Source organism: Ruditapes philippinarum, unplaced genomic scaffold, assembly GCF_026571515.1.
Source record: "Ruditapes philippinarum isolate M1 unplaced genomic scaffold, ASM2657151v2 ctg11566_1_1_1_1, whole genome shotgun sequence".
In the NCBI taxonomy this organism is placed as follows: Eukaryota; Metazoa; Mollusca; class Bivalvia; order Venerida; family Veneridae; genus Ruditapes; species Ruditapes philippinarum.
This window is the reverse complement of record NW_026856584.1, coordinates 1-13768: the sequence shown is the minus strand read 5'-3', so window position 1 is coordinate 13768 and position 13768 is coordinate 1. Positions and strand designations below refer to the sequence as shown.

At 32.9% G+C, this 13768-nt stretch overlaps 1 protein-coding gene across 1 annotated transcript; it reads left to right on the top strand.

Moving 5' to 3' along the window:
- Window positions 1-2134: 2134 nt before the first annotated feature.
- Window positions 2135-13754, top strand: LOC132747051 (uncharacterized protein YfbL-like; the record flags this gene model as incomplete). The annotated part of the gene is given in 8 exon segments (XM_060736361.1): window positions 2135-2291; window positions 7845-8032; window positions 9541-9649; window positions 10515-10643; window positions 11480-11652; window positions 12072-12363; window positions 12936-13085; window positions 13729-13754. Coding segments are annotated over 8 exon segments (1137 nt in total), but the record flags the coding sequence as incomplete, so codon positions are not given.
- Between the last annotated feature and the right edge of the window lie 14 nt (window positions 13755-13768).

Sequence of the window (13768 nt, the reverse complement as noted above, 5' to 3'; positions counted from 1 at the left end):
TTATTTTGCTTAAATGTTGCTCTTTTGTTTGGCTAGAACATGTAGAAGTTGACGGATTTGTTGTATTTCATACATTTTGTTTAAGTAGTTGTAGGTCACTGTAACATTATTCTGTAATAGGATTTGTTAAATCAGGTGACTTTCTGTTCTGATGGAATTATCTTATCTAGTTGTGATTAATAAGATATTCATTGAGTAAATAAATTATTACCATGCTTTTGTGTTTAACGTGTCTGCTTGCTCTATTAAAAATTATTATTATTTATTTTTATTTTTCTGGTTATGACATAATTTGAAGCATTTTGTTTACGAATAAAATCTTATCATTATGGAATATAACAGGCCTTTTGATTGGTTATTGTCTAAGCTTATAGGTTAAATGACACTATGACAGGTTAAAGGTCAAATTGTATTACTACGCTAGTGCTTATAAATAGATAGTTTTGGCGCCAATCTTTTTACAGTCTTGTCAGACATGTTTCAAATTTGCCACTCCCACCCACACGTAATTTTGTTTTTAATTTTTTTATTTTGTTATTTTTCATTTGCACTGTTTATAATGATTTTAATTTGCTTTCTTGTGTTGTTAAAAGTTTGTATAATGTTGTCTGCTACATTGCGGATTGCATAATGTTCGAATAATGTTGCAGATTAACTGTTCTACTATATTGTACAAATATCAACAATATGCCTGTAATATCAAATAACTCCTCCCAAATCCCTCCAGAGGTGTGCAAGTCGCTGAGAAGGCATACTGCAGGTCAAGCCATTTCAAGTACCAGAGATGATTGGTTGTCTTTTTTGTTATATTTGATCGGAAAGCTGATGCCTTGGCAGTATTGAAGAACGGGCCCCAGGAAGATACGGCATGAGAAGACGTCCTCGAGGCGACTACAACCGTGGACCAACAAGGACGCTAATCTCGGACATATGGTTATTCCGTCGCCGAGTATAAACAGATCTAAAAAAACACACATTATATCAAAATATATTTAAAATAAATTTTTAAATAAAATCAATCCTTGTTTATTTAAGATTAAACTTAAAATGTACTTGATTAAACACAATAGTGCATATTTGCCTGGAATTTAGGTAAAGAACCACTAAATGTAATAAAACATCTAGGCAAAAGAGAACAATCGTCACAGAATCCTTCAAAATAACCTGTTGCAAATATTTACGATATATTTAAATCAAACGTGCTTTTTCACTCAGTTAATCCGTTTTATAACATAAATAATAATTAGTTTTATGAATAAGCATACGATTTGCCTGTTTTGCAAAAAAAAATTCGTTGCGCCCGTTGCGCCAAAAAAAAAAAACAACTTCGTTGCGTATTTTATACATACCCCTTGTCCCTGTCCAACAAGAACAACAACCAAAACAAAGCAAGACTAAAAGTTTCCCCATTGCTGTATGGACGAATTCATGCACATCTACTATACGCCGAGGGAACGCGGCGTGTATTACACATTACCGTCGATACTCTGTATTTAGAATTGATATTAAAAATGCCAATATGCATTGATCAATGATGTATCTTGATGTTTCCTTTAGGTCTGTTGGAAAGACGATATGAGCCGTGTCACGACAAATCCAACGTAATGCGTTTGCGACCAGCATGGATCCAGACCAGTCTGCGCATCCGCGCAGTCTGATCAGGATCCATGCTGTTCGCTATCAGTTTCTCTACTTGTAATAGGGTTTTTCAGCGAACAGCATGGATCCTGATCAAACTGCGCGGATGCGAAGGCTGGTCTGGATCCATGCTGGTTGCAAACGCACTATGTTGGTTTTGTCATGACTCGGCTCATATGTACTTTCGTGTCCGCCGAAACTCTTCAATTACGTTACATAAAAAGAGGTCATTTTCCGAAAATAGTTTACTGTGGAATTTTATACGCGTCAATAGCTGAATTTTAATCGGGTAGAAAGATAAAAATATTGTATTGATATGGTTTGTAAATGCCAAAATATCCCCAAAATTTTATCTTGTGTCATTAAATGTAAAAAGGTCAAAGCTTTTTCAGAAAACAGATTTTCAGAAATTCAATACCGCAAACGTTCTCATTAAGTTTACAAATGCACAGGATACCACATAAATATTTAACCGACTAAATGCATGAGTAATCACGAACTACTATATCTGTTTACAGCTTTGTCTCTTACACATACATGTTAAATGTACATTTTAATATAACGATAGTCAGACACACTCTGGATGTGGTTAAACAACATTATAACAATGTGTATTTGGCAAGGATTTATTGTCTTCGCTTCTCTTTCGTTATGTAAGTAGTCATTTGTATTTTCAGTTGCAACGAAATATTTAATAAGTTGACTTATTATCGTTTTTAAATCTTGTATAGCAAGTAGTAAAATAATTGGTACTTCTAAACACATACAGCTATTTTAGTGGGTTAAAGTAAATTTATCTATAATAGAAGGTCTGTAATACAATAAATAATGATGTTTATGAATTGATACTATTTAGTTATAAATCTAAAAAAAAGGAAAGAGAATTATATATGAACGTCGTCAGCAAGTGTAAGATAAATGAATTGTTATATCAATCTGATACGACTTACATTAATGTAGCAAATAATAAATTGTTCTAGAACAGAATATTATTATTCATCATATTTGAATGTTGATACTATATCACTTAAAACTTTTTAGATTTATCCCCACGCAATATAAGATAAGAACACCCAAATGATTCATTTCTTTTGTAAGAGGTATCTTTTTTTGCCCGTTGTAATATCGGCGAAACACAAAACTTCAACGCCAGAACAGTAGCCAGTTCGTTTTTCTCACAAATAATCTGGAATATAAGTAAAGAGGGTACTTTCAGCCTTATGCTTTAATTTATTTCGATTAATCTTTAAAATATATATCGACCCTTTTTCCTATTTAAAGTGGTCATTACCCCCCCCCCCCCCCACAATTCAGCGTTATTTTACGGTGAATATTGTGTACTTTAATGCACGAGTTTCTCGACTTCACATATTTTTATTGTATAGAGAACAATGAAACAATAACCGGTCGGTATCTATTTGCAGACCTGTTAACCGGTCGGTAAGTGATTTACTAGACCGCTTTTAACAAAGGAGCCGGTAGGTAATGACAGTGACAATCGTAACACCTCGACTATTATCAATAATCACCTCGAATAGTCAACACAAATACCAGGCTTCAGAACTTCAGATGTAAACAAAATCAGTGTTTTTAATAGTAATGAGCAACGAATTTAATTTGTTGATATCCACATGAAAATAAAATCCATTTCGGTAAAAACTAAGATAGAGAAATATATCTGACAATTAGAAACAATTAAAATATTATTAAAACCAAACCAAAGGGGCGTCCGTGGCCGAGTGGTTACGGTCGTTGACTTCAAACCACTTGCCCCTCACCACTGTGGGTTCGAATCCCGACAGGGACGTTGGATTATTTCATGTGAGGAAGCTATCCAGCTAGCTTACGGAACGTCGGTGGTTCTACTCAGGTGCCCGTTCGTGCCTGAAAAAATGCCCGCAGGGGCACCTGATGTCTTCCTCCACCAGTAAAGCTGGAACGTCAAATGACCTATACTGTGTCGATGTGACGTAAAACCCAAATCAAACAAACAAACCAAACCCGAATTATCGTCAACTGGTAAAAATGTGTACAATAATAATGATAACTATAAGCTTAAAACCGTGATTTTATCGCTAAATAAAAATTGCGCTTCCAGAATGGTGGTTATCAAGTGCAAATAACGAAATACACTGTCATTTAACTTATGCTAAGATATTAAATACCAACACACATAACGGCTTTGAAAGCAATCTTTAGAGCAGCACGCCTCCAGATTCATGCTAATTTTCATGAAAATTTGAAAATGTATCTGAATGTTAAGCAAATGGAAACATTTTGCAAATTTTCAATGCCACATACAACCCGCGTAAATTACTAAATTGTGGTCAAAATATGCATAAATAGCCCTTACTGCGTTAGTAACGCAGTAGAAATATAGTTGTAAATACTGAAAAATCAGTCATTTATCGCACAGAACCTTTAAAATATTACTTGAATCTTGAATCTTTTTACATTTCCTAAAATTTTAGTACATTTTTCTTAAGTTTGATTTCATTGAAATATTTTGACTCATCTGGAGGCATGTAGCTTTAAATCTTAAGTAGTTTTCTATAAGGCAAACTCGTATTCAAAGCCGTGAGGTTGGTGTAAGAAGTGCTGAATCAGATGGTAGGCAATATCCACTGTGTAGAACACATCTACTTCATGTGTAGAACACATATACTTCCTGTGAAAATAATGATACAAATTTGATCATGTAAGCTTGCAATATGATTATGATATTATAATTGGAAGTAAAGGTGTTTGTAAACATATTGTATCAACTTTTCGTTTACTTAAAAATGATTGCACTGTTCCTTCGTTTGTTTATAAAGTGATACTACAATGTACTGCCACTTCGTTTGCTTATAAAGTGGTTGCATTGTCTATCGATTTGCTTATAAAATGATTTTACTTTCTTTTCGTTTATTTTTAAAATGATTGCAATGTCTCTTCGTTTATTAGCTCAACTGTCACAAAGTGACAGGGTGAGCTTTTGTGATCACTTTTCGTCCGGCGTCCGTCCGTCCGTCCGTAAACTTTTACTTTAAATGACATCTCCTCATAAACCAATAAGCCAATTTCATCCAAACTTCACAGGAATGTTCCTTTGGTGGTCACCTTTAAAAATTGTTCAAAGAATTTAATTCTATGCAGAACTCTGGTTGCCATGGCAACCGAAAGAAAAAACTTTAAATATCTTCTTTTAAAAAACCCTAAGAGCTAGAGCTTAGATATTTGACATGAATCATCTTCTATTGAGTGTCTACCAAGTTTGTTCAAATAAAAGCCCTTGGGTCAAAATTGGCCCCGCCCCAGGGGGTCATTGATTTTCCCTATATGCATATAGTAAAAACTTTGAAAATTTTCTTTTAAAGAACCCAAAGAGCTAGAGCTAAGATATTTAGCATGAAACCTGTTCTAATGGGTGTCTACCAAGTTTAATCAAATAAAAGCCCTGGGGTCAAAATTGGCCCCGCCCCGGGGGTCATTGATTTTCCTTATACATTTGTATGTGTATAGCAAAAACTTAAAAAATCTTCTTTTAAAGAACTCAAAGAGCTAGTCTAAGAGCTAAGATATTTAGCATGAAACATGTTCTAATAGGTGTCTTCCAAGTTTGTTCAAATAAAAGCCCTGGGGTCAAAATTGGCCCCGCCCCGGGGGTCATTGATTTTCCTTATATGTGTATAGCAAAAACTTAAAAAATCTTCTTTGAAAAATCCCAAATAGCTAGAGTTTAGATATAGAGCATGAAATATCTTCCAGTGAGTGTCTACAAACTTTGTTCAAATAAAAGCCCTGGGGTCAAAATTGGCCCCGCCCGGCGGTCATTGTTTTCCTTATATGTGTATAGTAAAAACTTAAAAAATCTTCTTTGAAAAAACCCAAATAGCTAGAGTTTAGATGTTAAGCATGAAACATCTTCTAGTGAGTGTCTACAAAGTTTGATAAAATAAATGCCCTTGGGTCAAAACTGGCCCCGCCCCAGGGGTGTCATTGTTTTTAACTATATGTGTATAGTAATAACTTAAAAAATCTTCTTTGAAAAAACCCATTGAGCCAGAGCTTAGATGTTTAGCATGAAGCATCTTATTGGTGTCTACCAAGTTTGTTCAAATAAAAGCCCTTGGGTTAAAATTGGCCCTGGGGGGTGGGGGGCGGAGGCCTATATACAGGTGAGCGACCTCAGGGCCATCATGGCCCTCTTGTTTATAAAGCGATTGCATTGTTTATTCTATTTCTTATTGTTTCTTCTATTTCTTATAAAATGATTTCTGTGTGTCTTCGTTTGCTTGTTTACTCTATTACTTCTTTTTTTCCCAGAAAATATTGCGATTTTCTAAACGCAATCACTAATTTGTCTTATTTTTATTGCATTACCATTTTTGCCGTTCACGTGTTCACGTATTTGTAAATACAAAAAAATGTATGTAATTTTTATCCCTTCTTATTTTTCGAAAATGCTTTTAGCGTAGTCACGTAGTATTATAATTTGCACACTTTTATCAAACTGAAACAATTTTAAGGTCAATGTTTAAACGGAAATTGCTGGCTGCCATTGAAAAGAGTTCAGATAATACTGGTGGCATTTAGTATAATTGTCGAAGTGCCCATATTGTTCAAGTGTCCTACAGAATAAGCGTCACTAATAGCTTAACTTTATGGTTTATATACTTTGAACATATAATGATGTGGTGTTTGCTCGGACTTTCATTTCTTTTATGTAAGTGCACATGTTTCCATTCTTTAAAAAATTTTTTTAATGATAATTTGGAAAAATAAATATAATTATATTAGCGCACAGTAGATCTATAAAATTTGAAATTCTCTACACGATCTTAATAAAGTAATAGAATAGCATTATATTATTAAAGGCCCATTATGCCTCAAAAAGCAATATTTTCTATTTCATAAAGGCATTTTAGTTTGGTATCTTGTTACAGTTTTAAAAAATATTCATTTGTCATACAGATAAACTATATTATAAATCTTATGCTCTTTTGGCAAGTGGTATAATTATATTGAATGACTATTGTGTATAGAAGTCAAAATACCACTTTGTTTACGTTTTGCTACCTTTGCGACACATTACTGCATAATCATCGTTACCCTTTTTAGTTGCTTAAAGTGACATTATGCTCATATTTTCATAGTCAAGTTGAGCTGAATTGACTTTATATTTCAAAAGATTGACTGTCAAAATGGTGTTTGACCATTAATTGATATTGGAAAATGTTTAGGAAAACATTATAAATCTGCCTAAAATATAAAAAGACTGCCCCACTCTTTTTATAAACTAAGCGTTATAGGTAAACTCTAATGGATATTCACAGAAATTTTGTTTGGATCTGTGCGTTATCTATTGTTTATGTGAACTTAATTATTAAATTAAAAGGAATTATGGCAAAATAAAAACTTATTTTGATCTTCACCCATTCACTCACTTTATACCCTTGGATTTAACACATAATTTGCTCTAAGTGCATTATTGAAACATAATTGAAGTGCGTTTGATATTTCTTAAGAATAAAAAAATATGGATTGCTAAGGAACTTTAAAGTATAAACTTATTGTTTAAGGAGATACCTAATTGACTAGATGGAGTACGTAATAACAATTGATCATATTATGTGACAAGTCTAAATATAGTTAAAGTAATACAACAGAGCTATATATAATGAGTTATGGCAAATCTTTATGAAGTAAAAACTTGTTCTTCATAATTAAGTGCAATAATTTTAAAATCCCGTTAATGAAAATATAGACTGTGTCAGAATCTAATGAAACTAAGATATTTATATAACGTAAAATAACACAGTTCTACATATGACAATATACATGAATATACATACTTATATCAAATGATTGAATTACATAAAATGATTGAAGATTGGAATCATCAGCACCTTTTGTGCGTTATTTCAAGCGTTAATATTCTGTAATCTCGAATCTGTTTCTTGTTAATCACATGTCGATATAGTGTAAGGTGTGGGTTAAGCTATCACGTGTTTGTCTTTCGTGTTTGTTTTTCGACACTTGCAAAATCTTACAATCTTACTAGTCTTTCGTTCAATACTATCTACGCACTTAGTAATCTGTTAGTCCGTATTTGCATAAAAAATCCTTCTGCGTTATTCCACGAATGATCGATATCTCTAGAAAATGAATAATTGCCAGATATGCATAATGATGATGCTATTTCTTTTCTGCTTACTTTATAGGTCACGTGATTTACGCAGCGGACATTGATTACTTGAGATCAACAATTACCAAACACTTCTCAGAAAATCGCCACCATGTGATCAACAATACTAACAAAGTGGCCTCAAAGGAATTCATATACAACGAGTTTAAAAGATTCGGGCTTGAAACCTCCTATCATACCTTCAGTTACACCAAACTATCTACAGTAAGTATCAGTGGTTTTATTTTATCGCTTGCTTGTGATAGGACATATTTTTGAAATATGATATTACTTATCAAGAGGTTATATATCTTGAATTCAAAGTTATAAAGTTATATGGCAAACAGTCAAATAAACTGTCAAAAACTCCCTTTTTTGGCTAATTTACTGTTAGTTACATGTATAAAGATTTATCACATACCCGTGCCGATAAATGGTATTGCACGGTAAAGCAGACGTTAGTTTTGTTCACATAAACATAGTGTAAAGACGCGCTATATGCTAGCGTTACACTATAGACACGCCAATAAAAATGATTTGTTTGCACTTTACACAGTCTTAAGTCTTAAGTCTTTAGGTAATTATTTTCGTTGTATTATATTACTGAATCTATTGAACTCGTTAAATAAAATAATATTTTGTTCGCCAAAGGCTCGCATAACATTATTTTATTGAACTCGTTCAAAAAATTCAGTATTGATACCACCCTCATTCAAAACCCTCTATGTCTGACAGGCTGTATATTTCGGTATAAACCTCGGTTTTAGGTAATAATTACCCGAGCCGTTAAAATATTAGTTTTAAAGATTTTACCAGGTTATATTATTAGTTATAAATATGGCCCTATATAAACGGCTGTTTGTAAATATAACCCGAGCCGTTAGGGAAATTCTGCCTATTGAAAAGCATGTTAAGATATGATGTTAGTTTTATATTATATTATTAATAAGTAAAGAACCAATTCCAACAAAAAATATTGGCTTATATCAGAAGGCAATTGTCCTTGCAGGTATATTTGTGTGCATTAAAGACGTTAATGGGCAGCTTTGCGTCTTAGTTTATGTTTTTGAAATAAATGAACGAAATAAACAAATAAATATCACAAAAACACTTAAAAAGCGTTATATTTTTCGAGTCAGTAGAGTTCACAATTCCTCACAATCGTATTTTCTAAAAAGAGACTTTTATCTTATATGAAATAATCTCCTGCTCGCCCATTTTCCAACAATCGTTTTCAGAAAACTACAGATATTATTATATTTTATATTTCCTTAAAAACGAATGATGTTAATGGTTAACTTTACTTTTGTAAACAAATATATCAACCTGAAAACAAAGTTTGTTTTCGGAAAATTTCCGCGTTATCATCTCTTTTAATGCTTTTCCGAAATAGTTTACTCCTGGTGGGTCGTTAAGCAAATATTGTTGTGCCTTAATAACCAAAATCGTTTTCTGAAAATCGTTATTGTTTTGTATTTTATCATTTTGTAACTTATCATTTCTTATCAGCGTTCGTTAAGCGTTCAAATGGCGATCCATATTTAGAATTAAGAAGGTCCTCAACATTATATATGTGATATATTATAAACAAGCCTTTACACTTAACTCTAGGATTCTTGTTTGTCTATGAATATTTAGTGGTTAAAACACAAAATAATAACCGATTCCACTTTATACATTTTAAATCATGCGTACAAAACGATCTAGCAGAAATTAAATTATAATATTTTTAGGTACCTTTTGCAAATGTCGTTGGTATTCTAAAGGGCACAAACTTTGGAAAGGTAAATGATAAGATTATCGGACTTGGTGCGCACTATGACACAGTAGCTCAAACGAAAGGTAATAATCGTATTTTATATAAATTAGCATTGTCGATTGATATTCTTTATTTTAACCTTTCCTATAAAGAAGTACAAATGTATGATATTGTATGAGAAATACATTAATTATACAAATACATTTAGCTGATGTAGAAAAGGACGGAATAATCATGAATGGGTTTGCGACCAGCATGGATCCAGACCAGCCTGCGCATCCGCGCAGTCTGATCAGGATCCATGCTGTTCGCTTACAAACCCTATAACAAGTAAAGAAACTGATAGCGAACAGCATGGATCCTGATCAGACTGCGCGGATGGTCCGGATCCATGCTGGTCGCAAACCCATTATGTTGGTTTTGTCATGACGCGGCTCAATTTTATTTAATTGTTTATAGAAATAAATAATCGGATGAATTACATTTTAACACGTTTGTTTGTTATGTACGAGCTGCTTTTTGTCTGTATGGAAAGAATAAAAGGGTCATAACTGAAGTCAATGCTGTATTCCAAGGATGGGACAGTGTAACAATTATAGATGTTTTTCATATAGCAAGTATTACGTTCCCTGGTCGCCATTTTGATGGTCGTTTTCAACATAATTATTCTATGCATAAGATAAGATCAAAATCGGTTACAATTTTATCATCTTCATCAAAAATGAGATAAATATTTTAGATACTAGTACTGTATTATGAAAACACCGACATTTGTGAAAGAATCTGACAATTCATCTTAATCAAGCGTGTGTACGTGTATTTCATTTTCCATTTTTTATTAGTTTTATGCCCAAAATGGCTGCCACTTTTGTTAAAGGAGGTAAAATTATGTACAAATCGGTTTTATGACTGGTGCATAAGTCAGTTTGTTGCTTGTTTAATTTGCAGGGGTTGATGATAACGGTGCCGGTGTAGCCGCCATGTTGGATGTTGCTAAGCAACTGACAGCCCAAAACAAACAAGGAGTGAAGCGCAAAAACACAATTATATTTGTGTCTTTCGACTTAGAAGAACAAGGTAAAATAAGCTGAACGTTGATGTAAATCTGAACGTTTTGGAATCGAAGATGTTTTGTTCACTTTATTTACTGTTAATAAATATTCAAATATATGAATTAAATCGCAAAATAATTTATAATTAAACATTGTAGTATGTGACAATAGTTGATTTGTGTTATCTAAATATAAATATTAAAGTGTAAAATAAATGTATACATGTACATACATTATAATCTTTGAGCTATCAAAAAAATGCGTCCAATGTACATGTACATTTAGTCGTTAGTTTTACCACTCTTGTATCGTTTCGTAATTTGGTCGCATATACGTTATGTATATAATAAGGTTATTTTTCTGATTTGGTACTCTGGCTCCTATTCGATAAAACCGTTGACTTGTTTATCTATTCACAAACATTTCTCTTATACAATACTTAAAATCTCCTCAAGCAATGATGATTTTTTATTACAGACTCACTCTTCTTTTGTTATGGAATTTTTTCTTTGTTTTAGAGAGTGTCAAATAGTATAATCAAACATTTACCAAAGGTGACCAGCCTTTGAAAATTGTATATTACAGTAAGGCGAACCTGCATATCGGTGGAGTTTGACCAGGTCCTGTACTGTTAGTAGCTCAGATATTGTATTCCTTAATCTTCAAAATGTATAGATTCTGGTGAAACAAAATTGTAAATTTTGGCTGATCCGACACGGAAATAGCGGTGCAGTGCTCTGTTGACTGTCAGGGTGAATTAGCAAGATCATTAATTAATACGTATGTTTGACATCAATTTTACATAGCTTCCATATAATATCATCATGCTATACATTTGCTGATTTCGGTTTGTTTTTACAGGTTATATAGGAAGCGAAGTTTTTATCCTGCATTGGCTGAATCCATGGCTTGACAAGAATTATGGTAAAGCGGCCCGGTCCGTACAACCGCATGGAATAATTATTTTGGATACTGTTATGGAGTATAATACGTCCAGTAATTCTCAGAAATTACCTGATGGAGCAGCAGCTACTGTAAGTTCAAGTATTACTTTCTTATTCAAAGTAGGAGTGTTAGTTCCGCCACGAGAAGTAGGATCACTGTTATTCACTTTTAAACTCGTGTCATGCTTTGCAACAAATTTAGAAATTTCAAAATGGCGGCACCCTGCTAACTTGAGGCTTTTTCTCAAACTTGTTATACTGACATATGTTTTTTATTAATTTTAATGTGATTTCGATTTAACTTATACAGGTCATACATGTTATCCTTAGCGCTTCTGTCGTCGCGGGCTCGGACTTTCCGCGTATTTACATAAACTGCAAATAACTAAAACTTTTTCAACAATGTCAAATTTAAATGTACACTGTTGTCTTAATTCTTTTTTTAATAAATAGAATGGCAATCTTTGTTTCATATTGTAAATATACAAATTACTATTTCAAACTTTCAGTTTCATCAACTATTTCCAAAGTCGTTCGAAAGTATGAAGTCTGACAATTTCCAAGGTGATTTTCTAGCTATGATATATCGCAGAACCGTCGATGACTCACTGGCAACTTCAATGACAAAGTCCTGGGCAGCTGAGAAACGCCCTCAGTTTGAAATAGAATCGTTTCCTTTACCATTTGTAGATGTAAGTTCCCTGAATCAGACCTTGATGGATTCTTTCGGAAATTTCTTCCGTAGTGACCACAGAAACTTCTGGCTTGACAATATACCAGCAATATTTTTGACAGATTCGGGTATGTTATATAACTACAATGTAATTGTAAATTAAAAACTCACATGGTCACATTTATTGGAAATAAAATGTACTTTGAAACATGATGCAGAATGTTTTTGTTCGCTTATTCGTTTAATGACGCCGCTTTTAAATTCACAGACCTACTATGTTTAGATGACTTTTAACCCTCAACTCACTAAATATATTAAATTGATTAATTGATTTGTTCTTTTAATCAGGACAAGACTATTCATCGCTGTACTGAAATATTCCAAATTTGTACTGGCAAATATTAACCAAATGCTGACTACGGTACGGTAAGATCACGATCAGATGACATGTGTATGTCTGCAATGTTTACTTGAAGAAGTAAAATATACCCTTTCAAAGGCAATACGAAGAAAGTCTTATGTACAATGTCACAATGCTTGTTCTATATGAAAAAGAACCATATCAGTATCGGCATCACACTTTTTATTTTATAATTGTGCAACGCTTTCTTTATACAGCAAATTTTAGGGGATATATGGTGGAATGCTGAATTAGTATCGCAATTTGTTTATATTCTAGTGAAATGATTTCTTTATACAGGAAATTTCCGTGGAGATATGGTGAACTGTTATCACCATCCTTGTGACGATCTAGCTACAATGCTCACTGATGATAACATTAACTTCCTTGGCAAGACATCAGATGCCATTGCGAGATCAATCAATGAATTGTCAGAGCCAACCAAACCCGGTCAGTTTATCTTACTAAGGAAAAAATGAAAAGAGGATTTTAGTTCATACAGTCTTATCTCTATCAAAAGACCCGCGTAAAAGCAATAGTTTTAATTATTCATGTTAAAAAAAAACACTTAATAATTAATTTAACACTTGTAGAGCAAAACCTCTGGATAACAATCGTATTTGTCTTTAAAATATTGTTTTTCTAACCAGAGATACCGGTTGTGTGGTAGTTTTATTTCAGATTTACACAAAGCAAAGATCATTTCCCTACGTAATAAACATGAAAAAAGATTGTCACGTAAACATTTCATCACAACTAAACATAGATTTTGATGTATAATATTAAGTGTCATTAGCGGTAGAGATCGAACAACACATTTATTTTATTGCAGTTATTTATGGATAATTAAACAATACATGAATGCATGCGGTATAAAAAGTCATACAAGTTGTGTACATAATGTTACCATGTAAAAGTCCTTCCTAATTGCGGGCAGTCAAAGTTTCAGTCTCTGTTGTTGCAAATGGTAACATAACAATTGAATGTGCAGATAGTAATAATACGGGATACATGTATTAATTTTGTAATTGTTTTATTAGATTTTATCTTGTGCACTAGAACATTAATCCATTTATTTTTGTTTTCATTTCAGATACAAGTGGATGCATCCGAGTATCTGTAAACCATGTGAT